Raw genomic sequence first — 17,061 nt, 5'->3', positions numbered from 1 at the left:
TTAAAATGCCATCATTTTCAAGCCTTTTCTCCCTAAATATCCCCATGAACAATGAGCTCAAATCGTTTCTGCAGTCACTCTCTGTCGGCGCGTTTGCCTGATGCGCAGCACCTCCCCAACTCCTCACTTTGACAAATTCCTGGACGTGAGCGGGACTACTGAATGGCTTCTTGCTCGTAAAGATGATACACTGCATGTTTTAGAAGTTGCCTTACCTAGTGTATCCCCGCTGGTAGACTATCACTTTGGAAAAACACAATGGGACTGTGGTCATTTTTGAGTTTTTCCCTCTTGGCTTTCGTGTTGCTGTACTCCTTTCACCCCAAGTTTGTGGCTGAAGCGGAAGTAAGTTCTCCAAGAGCAAATGACAGATTGTATCGCCTGGAGATAACACCGCTGGAGGCACGTACAACCCGAAAATCAACGGAGGTTAAAGTCGACAATAGCGCAAAAGTTTTCATCGCTTCTGAATCGGAAGCAGCCGTTGCTTTGAAACCGAACAATGGAAAGCAAGTAGGGAACGAAACACAGAGTGGACTTGGAGACGAGGCGCTGATCGGCAACAAAATTGCACCAAACTGTCACAACCGTCTCAGAATACCAGGTAAAAAGTGTGATAACATATCCGAGGACAACAATGGGCGACCTGCAGCGAATATAATGTTAGAAAACACATTTTCTGAGATAAAAAAGAGGGCAAAAAGGAGTGTGCCTACAACATACACCGACAATGTGGATAGGAGTACAAGTGGAGAAGCTCAGTCAAGAGAGAGGTTCGTGGAGACTGTCCAGGGTGTTTCCAACTCCAGACCCGAGTACCGGCACACAGGGGAGGAAGCTCGAGGCTCTAACCCGAGGCAAAGTGAGCCGCACCTGGACACTTCTACTTTTGCTCTATCGGGAGACTCGGCGCACAACCAGGCGATGGTGCACTGGTCCGGACACAACAGCAGCGTGAGTTTCAGTTTTACAAAAACACTTCATGATATCATAATTGCTTCAGAGGACACGCTATTTTCCAACACACTTAATACAATGCAAAGAATTATCTCTCTCTGAAATTCAAATTCTGAACCGTTTTAAAATAGATTTACGCGAATGTTTTACGCACAGCCATTTCTGCGCGCACGAGGGGAATTTCTACCTCCAAACTAATTATTTCATTCTAACATAGTCTTCAATTGAACAGTACATGTTCTGTATTTACATGCATGGTCATGTTTTTCTGTTATTTAGGTTATGACTGTAAGCGGATTGCGCGCCAGATGGATATGACTGTTCACCTGCAGGATTCCCTCTTGCTTTTTCAAACCTGCGTGAATCACTTTTTTAACAACGTGTTTGCCACATGAACTTTAAATTAACAGTTAACCCCGCAGGTACATTTACCTGCCACTGAGTTATGTGAAGGGGCAGGTATTTTGACAGCAATCACAATGCATTCATTATTTATGAAATAATCAAGTAATGTCTCTCAGGAAGGTGCAGTAGCTACTAATAAGGATTGTGTCCAACCAACCTTAATGTGACGCTGATGAGACACAGTATGACCTTCTGGCAAACGAACCAGGCTTTTGTTGTTGACATTTGACTCGCACTTTGTTGGTAGTTGTCTAATTGCCTGAATAAATACAGCATTGCAATATGTTAGTTGTTGAAAAGTTGCCAAGCTTTACACTTCAAAACAGGTTGATGGAAATATGCACGGCTTAAATGAACTACAAGACATTGCAGCAACCACCCAGACCACCCCCCCACCCCCCATCCTCACACAGACACACACATACGCACCCCATTTTACCATCACAAAGACAAAGCCATGGAGATTTTATCTCATGCATGCAAAAATGTTTGCAAGCTCCAGCATTTATCAGGTACAAGGATCTAACAAGTATAAACAGCCTTTTACTAAACAAAGGGGCTCCTCTCGTTGTTGTTTTTTTACTGCAGGTAATTCAGATCATCTCAGTTTTCTGGGAAAACGGGTGTGTGCCAGCAACATTAATCAGAAGATTTGTGCATCGCAGAACCTCTGTAAATATCCACAATATCTAACAATAGAGATATATTTAACATAATAGCTGATTTCAACCTCTACATTTCATCTGGTTCATTTTCTGTTTGGTAACATATGTCATAACGTTAAAGGCGTCGCAGACTTTGGCCACGTTGATGCAATTGCTGTGGACAGTCTCTATGGAAATATACCAGAAATCCATCTTGTAAAATCTGATTTGTGGGCTGTATTGTGAAATATGTTGTTGGTTTGAGATGTCTTCACCAACGATGGCCTTTTATACTGCAGGACACTGTTCACTGGATCATCACTGATGGGCTTGTCACTGCAGCCAGTCAACATTTGAGATTTATACAGTCTGAACCCCTGTCTGGCGTTCAAAAAGTACGAGTGGAACTGCAGAGTTTAAATTGATTGCATTTTATGACGGAGTGTTAGAGCTCAGACTATAATAGATGTAAATGACTGATAATAAATCCAATCTAAAAGGGGCATTTGAAGGAAAATTACTTCATTCCTGTGGTCTAGGGTAGCGCTATCAAATATTAAATTCAGGACTTTGCCTGTGATCTGGCCAAGATGTAAAATCCCACAGGGAGTGAAATGAGAAAGATGTAGAAGGTGATGGTGAATGTGCCGGGCGGGGGGGGGGGGGTCCGATCATCTTTACAGTTCAGATCTGTTAAAGAATTGCTTTGTATTAAACCTCAAATCTGTCCATGAATCAGCCCTACCAACTGTTGTTTGATTTCTGTGATTGTCTGAGACATCGAAGCCTGTAGTCAGAGCTCTACGGTCTCTGACTTTAAGAGAGATAACATTGATTGGACTCGACGATGGGGATAAAACATATACTGCACGAATTTCCTTTTAAATGAATGCCTCTTAGCTACATGTAGTATTGATTGACTGCATGTTTCGCACTTTTAAAATCTGCCGTGAATGTGGATGGAGATATAAAGATGCATGATTTTTAATGACGTGTGCCATAAATACGAGCAAAAGTGGAAACGAAACCAATTACAAAATACAGATAAATACACTTGGCTTGGGATGCACTAGTTGGTGAATCAATATTTCAGTCTTTTTGCCTCACATGAGTGTTCAAGCTGTGATACCATGTTGGTTATCTTTCTAAGCAGCCTTTGCAGCACATCCTACTCAAGGGATGCAAAGTCCCCCCTGCTACCCCCCCGAAGGCAAAAGTCTCAGTGTGCAAGCCAGCTGGTGATCAGTGAGTTATTGGCAGCCAAATGATTTTAGGCTCCTGATTGACCATTTTTGCAAGCTCCTAGACAGCTGACCAAACTAGGACACTGTGTTGAAGTTGAGGGCAGCTATTGAGTGTCGTTATTGACATCACGGCCCTTGAGCTTCTGCTGCTGAAATGATACTGAACGTTGGCGTAAATAAGGGCCACCTATAATGAGAATATGGGTCCGATCATCTTAGATCATCTGGAAACTTGTTCTCGAAGGAGCCGTATATTGACGATGCCAGCTGTTCTTCTTGGCTTAGGGTTCAATCTTGTTGTTTATTTGTAATGTTTTGTCTGAGGTGGCGAGGGCCAAACCAGTCCGTCAGCTCTGTAAAATCTTTTTGTCTTTTTCTGATGCCACTGAATGGGAATCAGACAGGCCTCCTGGGCCGCGTTGTCCGCATGCTTAATCAGAACGAAGCGATTATTGTTGCACATAATCTCAACGGTATAAATAGACAATATAAAAAAAAAGGAAATGGCACGGCCCTGGGGGACACTTGTGTTTAAAACCGGTTCATTAGATAGACAGCCATTCCATTTAACATGCCAGAGCTGGTTGCATAGAAACTCCTTGATCCATAAAATCAAATGGAATGGGTTCCCAATTCACAAAGGTATTTGACCAGTTTGTGGGTCTTACAGGATGATGAAAAGTGCATTTAAAAAGCTGACTCTGAGGTCTTCAGACACAACAAAGGGAAACATTCCAATGTGGTTTTGTTTTTCTGATAATTTTCCACGTTTCGCTTTCATATTCTACACCCACAACCACATTTTCTTGGTTTTGCAGTTATAGTGGAGTAAAATCCCCTTTTAATAAATAAAAAGGCACATGATGTTCCGTCAAAGGGGGCTGATATGTGACCTTGTAAAACGTTATCCAATGCACTTTTCATCTTCCTCTGGCCCCCTGTGCTAGCTTAGGGGATATTATCCATACTACGTTTGAGGACATTTCGAGATGTCATTGCAAATCGTTTTCATTGTGCAGCACCTCAGCATTTAGACATTTCTAAATTTCAGATAAGCTTGTTTTTTATAGTATTTTTAAAACAGCATCTGATTCAACTGATGGTCAGTCAAGTGTACTAGATATGGATTTTAAAGTGGTAGCCAATGGGGGGAAAAAAACAAAACGACAACAAATTTTTTTTCGACTATCCATTTTCATCCTCCACCTGCTTGTCGCCCCTTGGGGTGTCAGCACCATGAATCTGTTCATTAATCCAGCCCGTCTCAAGCCTTTAGGGGTGCACTCTCCACTGATGTGATTGTAAGATGCTGATAGAAACGGCAGCAATCCTACGTGCTATGTAAAAGATAGGCCGCTGGTTACAACAGCAAAAACAATTCATCATGAGCCTGGGAGGTAAATAAAAATAAAATGGCTAAAAGAAATACAAAATGTTCCATGTTTTTTTTGTGCTTCAGTGTTATTTTACAGCACACAGGATACAATTTCCCCCTTCTCAATGGAAATAATTCGGTGGGAAATACTGGTTTTTGCTCCTCAAATGACATGCACGTGTTCCCCTTTTTTTCATGAATCATTTGTACTTGGGGACCATAATGCATCTCATCAACATAGGCTCTCAGCACGTCCTCAGCACTTCGACTGTACTTTTGGCTCACAAAGTGCATTTTAAACAGCAAATATAAAGGCCTGCCACCAGTATGTTCAAGCGCACTGGCGTTGCTTGATTCCTATCTGCCTCCCTATCAGTCTCAGCCTCTCTATCTCTGTTTAACACACACACACACACACACACTTATTTGAATTTTAATCAAAGTGACAAAGCGGGTGCAGAATCAAATTCGACAGGTTTGCATGTGATTAATTACTTTAATAACTGTTGCAGTGTGGTAGACACATACTTTAGCTGTGATTGGGTTATGAAAACAAATTTATGCATTTTCTGATTGGGAAAATCACAAATTTCAAATTCAAATCGGGTGATGACCTCTTTATTAATCATCACAGAGACAGAGTTAACGGAAGATGGAATACGCTTTTGTGCTTAAAGGATTTTGTCCTGTTCTTTAGTCTTATTGCTGCTTATATGCTTATATTTTGCCTCAAGCCACAGCATTTACTAATATATTTCAATTTGACAGGGATTGCTCAGAGAAATGTTTTTTTTCCAATCTAGTGGGATAGAAAAGAATCAACCTAAAGCACCACACACACACACACACACACACACACACACACACACACACACACACACACACACACACACACACTGAGCAATGTAGATGATGGAAAACTTCCAAACACAAAATTACACATTTAAAAAATGACATACTCACTCAATTGGTATCCTATCCTCTGAAATAAATAATCATTTTTGCATTGAACAAAACAAAAACAAAAAAATTGACTTTGAGTTAAAATCAAAATATATATTAGAAAATGTTAATGCTGAATGTATCTGCAAAATGTTCACTGATAACATTTTTAAATTGTGTTCCTACAATAGCGATCAAAGGCTGATGCAACTTTTGAATGGTTATATTTTTGCACTCATAACACTTAATGGTGGTGGTATTGGTTAAATAAAGTAACCACGTCACATTAACTTCATTAACATGAACATGAATACCAGTTTGGCATCACTGATGCCCTCTTACTTCACCACCTCCCTGTGACTTTAATTCAGCCCAAGAATGTAGTGGCTTGTTGCCTGGAAAAGATGTTCCGACTGAACAGAATCCTGGCAGCATTTATGCTTCCCTTTAAATGTAGCTGGTCAAACAAATACGCTGCATATGATCTTTACTTTTAGGATATATAGAAACTCAAATCTGAATTTTGACTTGACCTTAAAGAGAAGGCAGAGAAGGGACGCATTTAGCTCATTATCTCAGTCTCACTGCACTTTTTGCAATGAAGGGGGTCTTTTAAGGTGGAGTGCCTCTCTGTTCCAAAACCTCAATTTGGACCCGCTACCGCCTTTGGCTCCAGCTCAGACCCCCCACTGGCAGAAGCCAGACCATTAGGAGCCAAATTTGTGAAGGAATATAAGAGACTGAAGGAAATGCCTGCATGTTGTTAAGTTGCTCAAAGTAAAAGCGAACTAGTGTTCAAATTGATCAAAAATCTGTTAATTTTCCAAAGATTTCATATTAACATATTTCACACGGGTACATTTCCAATTTCTGTTGTATTCCATGGCCTAATGAATAACAGGATTACACACGAAAGTACCTAAGTGTAGTCATGCTACTTTACCATCGTCTGCTGAACAATAAATACGAGCAAACAAGAGTGCCACAGAACAAAAAAACCTTTAAGACTAAAATGCTAATGTTGTGTTTTTGTCTCTCCACGGCGCTTACAATGCATCAAATTAATTTTAAATTGCACGGGATGTGACTAAAACTTTGTCAAATGTGTCAAAACATTTAAATTACTTTTAAAATTGCCATCAGATTTGTGCTTGAATACCGTGTTCCTTGTTTTTCACCTTTTGTATAAACCACAGTGTATTGTGCCGTAACGTCAACATCAAAACACAAACGGGAACTCATGTCCCACTAATGGCAGAACCAGCATTGTGTTTTGTTGTTTGCAGCAAAGAGACATAACATGCCCAAAACATCTCCCAATAGAGCTATGTTAGAAGTGAATCCCTTTTCTACTCAGCCCATTTCATTAATTCCCCCCCCCCCCCTCCCCCCCATAATGGGCTGAATTGATTGCTGAAACTTGCATTAGGGCTATATAACCGAAGCTCGGGAGTCAGGAGGATAAGCAAACATACAGACAGCACACTAATGCACAAGGGACATTTTCTGTTCACTTGATGAAAGCAGCATCCCCAGAGTATGTTTTTTGCCCACAAAAGTACAAACAATCAATTTGGTCCACAGGTAAGACGAGGACAGAGTAAGGCCTCCCTTCGACCGCACCATTTCTCTTGAAAGACACTTGTCTTTTCTGCTAAGTGCTCTACTTTGGAGGCATCGTCACTGAGCCACAATCAAGATGTTGTGTTCATATCCCTCCACTTGCAGTGCGAGCCTTAAAGAAATTTATGCAAATGTAAAACTAATACTGTATTTCTTTTCTCTGCAGGTGTTTGCATCAGATAATTTCTAATGGATGCATGAATATATTAATCTTTCATCTTAAGAGACACAAAAGGAATTTACAATTGATGTCTTTGGCGTTGGATGTGTTGTGACACTTAAGTTTTGAGCAAATTTTGATACACCAATTACTTTCAACACGAGTAGTTTTTTAAGTGTTTTTTTCTCAACAAAGGCCCTAAAATGATGTTCTTTCTTGTGTTCTTTCCCCCTCATATCACAAGAAATTAAAGTGATAGCATGTTCTCACTGTGCAAGATCTAGGGTGTTAATTAGCTATTTGACTTAAAAAAAACTGTGTTTGTCAAATTGCTCAAACGAGTCTTTGCTGCACTCTGTTTCTGTTTGATTTCTCTTAATAGAGCTGGGAATGTAATGAGCTTTTAACAACACATGAAACGGGTTTTATGTTTGTGTCCTCAGAATTGCAACAGGCCAGTGAAATGCAGTGTAGTAAGTTGAACAATGGAGTCCACGCCTGCTCCTCTCACATCGATATGCCAGCTTTGGTGTCTGATGTGTGAGGGGGCCCCCATGGATCTGCATTATTTGGTAGACTTTACTCTTCCATCTACGTTTTTCACCGCGCTTCCTCTTCCAGATTAATTCTTCCGCTTCTAAAGTAATAATGGCTAAATGACAAAATACAGTCAATTTTGAGGTAATCTATTCAATGACAGGTATATAAAAAAATATGTAAACGCTGAGCATCACCCCAGCCTATTACAGACTCCATTTGTCTGTATGTCTGTATGACTTTTAGGATCGATTGTGATCATCTGTGTTTTTATGATTCTGTCTTAAGAATTGTATTGTATTGACTGCTGTCATTTAATCAGTTTTCCATTTCCTTTTCCATCTGATCTCATTTTTTTTGATTACCTTCCCGTCTGTGTTATAGCCCGACTGATAATGAATTTCTGAGTCAGATATAGTTACAGATATTTCCTTGTTAAAACTAACAAAAAACAATGGTAAATGGTAACATTTTCTAAACACACACACACACACACACACAATATAAACAACCTTGATACGGATCCCTTTGATTCATTTTACTAAATCGCAATAACTGATATATTTGACCACATTATAATATAGAAATGTGAATTATGCACAATACACAGTAAACTGGATCATTTAGAAGTGTAAAAATGTACTTGTCAGTGCTTTCGGGTGGACAAACTATGTAATTCTAAATGACTTCAAACATAATTTGACATTTCTGTACTACAATTTCACGTTACTTATCGATTTAACCATACGGATACATCTGTTGTATCCTAATATTGGCTTATGTATCGGTCTGGCTTTGGTCTATGTTACAAGTTGTGTAACTTGTGTGTTGTATGTAGCCTACTGTGTGCCGCTGCTGCTGCTGTTGTTGCCAAGTTGCACATGGAAAATAGATTTTTAGTCTCAGTGAGGCACTTTTCTGGTTAAATAAAGTTATTACTGTCATAAATTATGACACAAATAGTTTAAAAATAGAAAAACACAAAATTGCACAAACATATATATATATATATATACACACATGCACCTACACACAATCTAGGTACATATAAGAGTGTCTGCACTCAAGGCTTGTCAGATTATGTTTTAATTCAATTCTTTGAATTACGCACCTTGACTCTGTTTCATCAAATCTGATAAGGCCACAAAAACTGACCCCCAGACAGCTGACAGAGAAAGATGGCATGTTTGGGTAAAAGCCAGCTTATGAAAGCTTATATTTAAGACATGATTTAATTAGGGTTTCACACATTTCAGTGAGTTGTCGGGCATTTTGATGTTTTGGTTAGACTCAGAGGAGGTAAATAGACGCGGGTTACTCCTGTGAGATGTCTCTGTGTATGGACGCATTTACCCCGGAGTACAATACACAAAAGCATATGTGTATTCATGAGAATGTAAATGTGTATCATTTCAGTGGTGAACTTTTCCCTATAGTAAAGGTAAATAAAATGGATATATGTGTCAATGCTTCTCTGAGCATGAGCCTTGAGCCGTGTTATTACAAAGAGCCTTACATCACTCACTGCTATCAACTTTGGGGGTCCCTTGGAAATTAATTTAGATCTTTCAGTTGGCCCCTCCGGCTATGTTCAAAAACACTACCAGATCGACATGAAAGTGGCTGCATTTCGTACATTTCTAAAGAGTTCTCCTACTTCCCGTTGTGTGTTGCTTCTGAGAAGGAAAGAAACAACAATCTGGAGGTGTGATTATTTTTTTTTAATAAGAGTCCCTTTTTTCCCTTGACTACCCAATTAAACAGAAATCTTTTTTGACGGGTGCTGTCTTGATGCTTTACTGGGAGCAACAGGTTCCATTTGGAGCGTGGTGTTAGAAAGCACGGCAAAGCTGCACTGACGTGCTGCAACGGCCTATTTCATTTTATTGATAGCCATATTGCAGGACAGTCCACAGAGATGATTCATGGCTAAAATAGCAAGCTGTGTCGGAAATCCTCTGCCCACCAGCATGGTGTTGAGATGCCTCTCACGTCTCACTGAAGCACTTTAAAAATTAGAGAGAGAAAGAGTTAATACCTTTGCATGGCCAACGAGCACCTGACTGTGCCTTTTCATGGGTTTTTGTCCGTCTACTCTATATGTGCAGGTGAAATGAAGCAAAAAAAAAAAATGCACCGCAAAAGAAATAACCTAAGACAGAAAGATTGAAAGAATGACAGAAAGAAAGCCAGAATGACAGAAAAATAAGGAAGCAAAGAAGGGAAAGAAAGCGACAAGAATAGAACGTTAGGATAAAAGGATGACTCAACCCAACTCCTCGGAGGAGGAGAGCCAATCTGAAAAAATGATTGGTTTACTTTCCTGGGGCAAAGCTCTCTTTGCTCACATCAATAAAACATAAACATGAATAAATGCACTGCTTTTGGCCTTCCAGGGTCCTTACTTAATTTCATGTATGCAAGTGAGCGATGATACAAATGGAAAATTGTATTTACCTAGAAGGCTCAAATAATTCTGGAAGCCATTTTGTGTTTGTTTGCGCCCCAGTATTTACATAAAAGCAGGGCTGCACCATAAACTCTTCGAATTTGCTTTTAATGCTTCTTCATTTGTCAGCTCTTCGTAGTTTAAAGGAATTCTTCAACCACGAAATGACCATTTGAATATCATGTCCTCCCGGCTTGTTTCCTTGAATTTATGAAGACAACTGTTTTTCTCGCATTCATCGACTGGGAATCAAAAAACGGAGAAAAGTCTTCATGAATTACAATAAATGGCTGTGTTTAACAACAGCAGAACTGTATTAAACTGTGTTTACAAACATTACATCTTGTAGTATAATCCAATTCTCATTTATGCACTACTCACTACTTCATGCATTTCACGCTAAAACTCTACCATTTAAAACACTTGTAATGCTGCATAAACAGTCTCCCGCTTGCGCAGGTAGTCTGTTTTAGGGAAGATGCGTGTGTTTGTGAAGTTGTGCATGTGCGACTGGACAAATGAGACTTGGATTATACTGCATGAGTTGTGTGGGAGTTTGTAAACGGATGTTACGATATCACTTTTGCTGTTGTCATATGTGGACCCCATTTCAATTCCTCAAGAATTTTCTCTTTGTTTTGGATTCTTTTGTTGAAGCGTGCAAGATTAACAAAGTCTTCTTCAAGGATTCGAGGTATCACTTGATATACAAACGGTCATTTTGTGGGTGAAGTATTCCTTTAAGTCACACATCTGATGAGCAAGTCCTATGCCGTCCCTCAGCATTTGCATGTAAAGTAATTGCTCCCTATTGACTTTAGCCACAGATGCACAGCTATCAATAATGTTGACGATATGGGAACACACAGTCTCCAGTGATGTACTCTTGATGTATCTACGAGGGACAAATCAACCAAACAGTCATCTGCCTCACTAGTCTGTTGGTCCCTGAGGTAGATCTCCAGTGACCCAAGACAGAGCTCCTAATGACAGCTTGGCTGCTGAGAGGCTTTTTGTCATCAAGCGGTGCCATTTCGGGCTATTTTAAGACTCTGTTTTACATCCTCAACTAAATTCGTGAGCAGTTGATTAAATTGGATCCATGTGCAAGATGGTGCAAGTGATTGAAACCCATAAAACTGTGAACATTTAGTCGTTGTTCACTCAGTTAATTTGCAGCGCTGGATATTTGAATCCCTTTGGTTGATAATGAATCGCCTCTAGTTTGACACTGATGAAATCAATTCCAGATTCAATTTACCTCGTAGTATTTGTAATGTCCCATGGCACAGAGTCATTGTTGTTAGCAAAAGAGAACTGAAGAGACAAGCGATCAACAGTTTGGCAGAGTTTTTCTCTCGTATCTATTTTTCAAAGCAGGCAATTAGGCCTAACATCACAGCCACTTAACTAAGTCTGTACTCCAAATTGATTCAGACTCCAGCGTTGGACCTCGCAGACATGGTGCATTTAGTTATGCAAATGCTTATCTCTCTGTGTGATTGGTTAATTAACCTGTAATGCAGATAGTCCCCAGCCATGCACAGTAGCCGTTGATGGCTAAATTGTGGGTCAATTGGTTTTTTAACATTTTCAAAGCAGGCTTAGAGGCATGTCTTTGTTCCGCCGAGTCTTGTGTGACTTTTCTCGGTTTAATGACTCGTTCCGTGGGTCCCATAAGGTTAATGTGTTTAAACTCACTGTAATTGAGCTTTTGACATATCTTTCAGGGCTTTTCAAAATGCGTCATATTATGCCATGTTCCTGCTCCTTGATTGTTATTATCTACCATTCCTTCTCCCGCCCTCCATGCCCTGTCCTAAACTATATACCGCAAACCCCCCCCCCCCCTTTCTATTCTGAGTTATGAGCGTCCCCATGGGAAGTCATTTATAATGCCATTGGAGTGATAATAATTTGTTTGCACCTCATTTCAGTCTGCCCTCTGTGCCTTGGCAGGCTTTTATGGGCCACATTTGGGTTTCCCCCAGAAACACATTGTCCAACCATCCTGAGAGAACACGCAAAAGCATTTTGACTGCGACTGGACGTCTTCCAATGAATAAAATAAGTGACATAACATCTTCCAACAACATTTGAGGTCAACATTTGTTGGTGCTTTTGCAACTGTTTTGAAGGTAAAAGCAAGCATAAGGGGAGAGGGTTGTGCTCTGCAGCCAGTGACTGCATATCTTTTCATTGTTCAGTGAACAATTATCTTCAGATTTTGCCGTTATGTGGGTATTATTCCACATGAGATACAGACACAATTCTTGACAGCCCACATGGATTTTTTCTTCAGATCCTGTCACCAGCAGACTGACATCTCCTGACAACACGAGGATCACTTGTCATACTGGATAACATACTGTATGGGGCTGATATTCATTAATGAAGGGATTCAGCAGACATGTTGTAGTCATTCCACACCATTAGATGTAGACAGGTAATGAAGAACTTGTGCAAAAGCTTTTGAGTGCAGACCTTGGCATCTAATTAAGCATGTCTGTTGCTGTTATGTTGTAGGTGATCCTGATCTTGACTAAGCTGTATGATTTCAACCTGGGCGCTGTTACTGAGAGCTCACTCTGGAGGTAAGTTTGTTTTTAATCATTGCTATTTCCCTCCTTTCAATCTAAATACAAAGGTTACGGCATCATTGCAAGGATTTTATGAAAATGCAAAAGCACAGCCCTAAAAACAATAAGGATAATATATTCATAGAGAGTGCAGTGTAGTGTAAGTGTGATTTATAGTGTTCCCACTTGCTAGGATACGAACAATCGAGTTACACTAGAAGCCACTATGAAGTTTGTTTTAATAAAGCAATCTGAAGTAGTTCAGAATGAAGCATCTCCTCTTTGCTTCCTTCAGTCTTATAAATAATAATCTTTAAAAAAAAAAAGGCCCAACCAATTTTCTGTCCATCATCAACAAAGAACCTGTTTGAAAGGCTGTTTTTGAAAGATAAACCGGAAGACTTATCTGAAGGATTCTTTGTTTATGTCTCTTTTCCTCTGACCTAGAAACCTCCTGATAGTTTTTTTTGATTGATTATTATCCGTAACCTTTTCATAAGCAATTGACATGCAATTGCTACTGTATAGCCATAGTAATTCCATTCAGTATGTATTGAGAGGTGAGTTACAGTGCCCTGTCGTATCATAAATAAGAATGGAATTCATTAAGGATTATACCACAGAGGCCAATCCAGCCCTCTGATATGGCTTCTTTCTCACCTCTCCCATAGCCTGCAGAGAACTCATTTCATACTGAAATACATGTGAAAAAAAGACCATCAGTCTGCCAAGCATAGAGTTTCAAATTAATATCTGTTTCACTAGAGGCGCCGCTAAGATTTACACCCGACTTGACACATTTTGAAATCCCATATTGTGCACAGGAGGTCTTCCATCATCAAGGTGTCTGCTTAACAATAGCACCACGAGTAAATTAGAGTGCACCTCAGGGGGTGCACGAAGGCTCTTAGTATGGATATTAGAAAAACAGAGATTTGAATGCTATGAGAAGAAACTGGAGTAAATGATTTCTTTGATAACACAATAAATGATGTATGACTGCAGCTACGGGCCGCTCTTGGTGGCAGAATGCAATGTGCAGATCAATGGGTGACTTGCAGAGACTTTCTAAACACACATCAAGTCCCTTTTTGTGGTTTTAGATGGCTAAAGAAACGTCACAATGTAATAAAATAATTTAAAAGGCTTTCTTCCACAGCCTCAATAAATGAGAGATATGCCAACTGAAAGGAGTCCTTAAACACAAACACAAATGAGTTTGAGGGGTAAGTCTTTGTAAACAATGTAAACACCAAATAGGACGATACAGATTAATGCACAGACGATGATAGCAGACACTGGGTATCTATCCAATTATGCAGTGAAATTACATTTGGAGGCACTCAGGTAGAACTGGGAGTGTGGATTGGCTGTTTGTGGCGAGGAGAAATATGAAGATTGGGATGACAAACACATCTACCCTTGTCATGGGATGCATGGATTATAAGGAACAAGCAAATCCGTGATGAACAAGTAACTTCACATGATGCGACAGACCTAAATGTCTAATTTCATTTAAAAACTGGCCATTTAATTAATAATGACCAAGAACTGTGTCATTTATTCTCATTTATTGTTCTCTTTTTTAGTTAAACCTGTATCTGTCAGTTTTGTGTGCTAATTTGTTGCGCTATAGAAACAACCACAATTACGCTTCCCCTGCTGAAAAGAAGAGTGAACACAAGAGGATGAAACTAAATATCTCATTCAGTTGAAAACAGAGGGAACAAAAGGCCACTAATTTAAGATTTGAAAAAAAAAAAACCAAATGAAAGGATTTCGCCACTGGTCTTTGAATTCCTTCCTCATTGTCTTCAATGTACAAATATCTACAAAGGAGGGAAGGACCATATTGACATGAGAGCATCATGCAGTTGCTGCAGCTTTGATGCGAATCTCCCGTTCCACCACATCCCAAAAGAGCTCTATTGGATTAAGATCTGGTGACTGTGGAGGCCATTCGAGTACAGTAAACTCCTTTTCTAGAAACCAGTTTGAGATGATTTGAGCTTTGTGACATTGTGTGTTATCCTGCTGTAAGTAGCCATCAGAAGATGGGTGCACTGTGGTACTTAAGAGATGGACATGGTCAGCATTAATGCTCAGACAGTAACACCACCGCCAGCAGCCTGAGCCTGTGATACAAGGCAGGATGGATCCATGCTTTCAAGTTGTTCATGCCAAATTCTGACCCTCCCATCTCAATGTGTCAGGAATCGAAACTCATCAGACCAGGCAACCTTTTTCCAATCTTCTATTGTCCAATTTTGGAGAGCCCATGCCAATTGTAACCTCAGTGTCCTGCTGTTAGCTGACAAGAGTGGCATCCGGTATGGTATTCTGCTGCTGTAAACCATGTGCTTCAATGTTCAACTGATGTGCATTCAAAGATACTCTTCTTCATAAGTCGGTTGTGACAAGCGGTTATTTGAGTTTCTGTTCCCTTTTTATCAACTCAAAGCAATCTGGCCATTCTCCTCTGACCTCTGCCATCTGAAAGGTGCTCAGATGATTTTTTTTTGCTCTTTTTTTGGACCATTCTCTTTGAGCCCTAGAGATGGTTGTGTGTGAAAATCCCAGAAGTTCAGTATTCTGAAATACTCAAACCCGCCCATCTGGCACCAACAACCATGCCAAGTTCAAAATCACGTGAATAACCTCTTCCCCATTCTGATGTTTGGTTTGAACTTCATCAGATCGTTTTGACCATGTATAAATTGAGTTGCTGCCACGTGATTAGATATTTGCTTTAACAAGCAGTCGAACAGGTGTACTTAATAAAGCGCCAGGTGAGTACATTATTGTCAACCATATTTTAAAGCATACCTGAGGTCCATGACTTGATTTCCTACCTTGCAGGCAGCCACTGGTTTCATTTCATTGGAGCATGAAATTCACCTTGCAAAGACTTTGTTGACACACGTGAAGTGGATATTTAACACGATGTGTTTGTCAAAGTTAGTTTGCTGAATGGTATTGTAGTTGTGAGTAAGAAATGCCTTATGAATATGTCAACCTTTTTAATACAGAAAGCTACCAAACATGCATCATTCCCTATTGGTTGTCAAAAAAAGTAATTGCAACACTCCGCAGCTTCCATTGCAGTTTTCAGATTATTATGCTAAAACAATATGCTAAAGGTACCCTGATGCTTTCTCATGAACACCGTTATGTAAACATTCAGGAATGTTCATTGTGTGTATTTTTGAGGCCAAACAAATCTGTTGAATGCATTTCCTTCATAATAAAACATTTTAAATTTGATTTATTTCGATATTTTGAAACCTGCGTTGTTCAATCCATTAGTTAACAGTCATACCTTCCTTCATGTCTTTTATAGCATGTGTGCAGAATACATTTCCAATACATTCTTAGCAACTTCCTCGCTAGATTTGGTTACTTGCAAAAAGGTGCCCAGCAACAAATCGATTCAGACCGTCGTCCTGCTTTGTTTTTGCTGGAAATGATTGACTTGGCTATTTCTCAAATTTGTATTTTGTCTGAAAAAGCAGAGTTTAGGTCCTCCCTATTTACGATATGGATACAACATTCTAGATGTACGGTTTTTCAAATAAAAGGTCGATTTTGATGCATATTGGCGATGTAATAGCAGCTTGAAAAATAATAATGGCAAATGTTAAAGCTTAGCATCAGTGAAGTTTAGCTTTATTTTTTCAAAGTTGTCTGTATGCAAATACTTAAGTAATGATGTTACATATATGCAAATTCGTTTCTGTCGTAATCTTGCAACAGCCAGCAAATTTTGGAGCAAAGTTTAGCTGCTTTCATTGACACAGAGCACAACATACAAACAAAATGGCCACAAACTCGTCAAAACATTTCTCGCTCGTCAAAAACTCCACAGGGCTCCTTCAGCTGTTATTTATTTAATCAATTTAATTTATGTTAAATAGTATCTCTGCAACAGTAAGTGACTGCTTGAAAGCTGTGTTTTTATTCAACCGCCACGCTGTGTTCAAATATGTTGGTTGAAGAAAGAGCAGACTTTTCTATTCGTGAGTGTGTTTCTCGCTCGCTTGTTCAGTATGTCACATTTCAAGGAGGATTGCAGAAGTGCTTTAAAAGAGCATCAAAAACAAGAACGATAGATTAGCATGAAGCTGGACAAGTTGGATGTCTGAGAGG

General features: G+C 39.6%; 1 protein-coding gene across 1 annotated transcript in view; it reads left to right on the top strand.

The window, feature by feature from the left end:
- Nucleotides 1-258: 258 nt before the first annotated feature.
- The window catches only part of LOC306785268 (VPS10 domain-containing receptor SorCS3-like), a gene marked incomplete at its 5' end in the record, with an annotated part of 35,560 nt that continues 18,757 nt past the window's right edge, over nucleotides 259-17,061 (top strand). The window contains 2 exons of the mRNA XM_079279573.1: nucleotides 259-954; nucleotides 12,863-12,930. Coding sequence (XP_079135699.1) covers nucleotides 259-954; nucleotides 12,863-12,930 — 764 coding nt within the window. The remainder of the gene's footprint in view (nucleotides 955-12,862; nucleotides 12,931-17,061) is intronic.

Source organism: Melanostigma gelatinosum, assembly GCF_949748355.1.
Source record: "Melanostigma gelatinosum genome assembly, chromosome: 12".
Lineage (NCBI taxonomy): Eukaryota > Metazoa > Chordata > Actinopteri > Perciformes > Zoarcidae > Melanostigma > Melanostigma gelatinosum.
The sequence above is the reverse complement of the archived record's forward strand: the minus strand, read 5'-3'. Positions and strand labels throughout refer to the sequence as shown.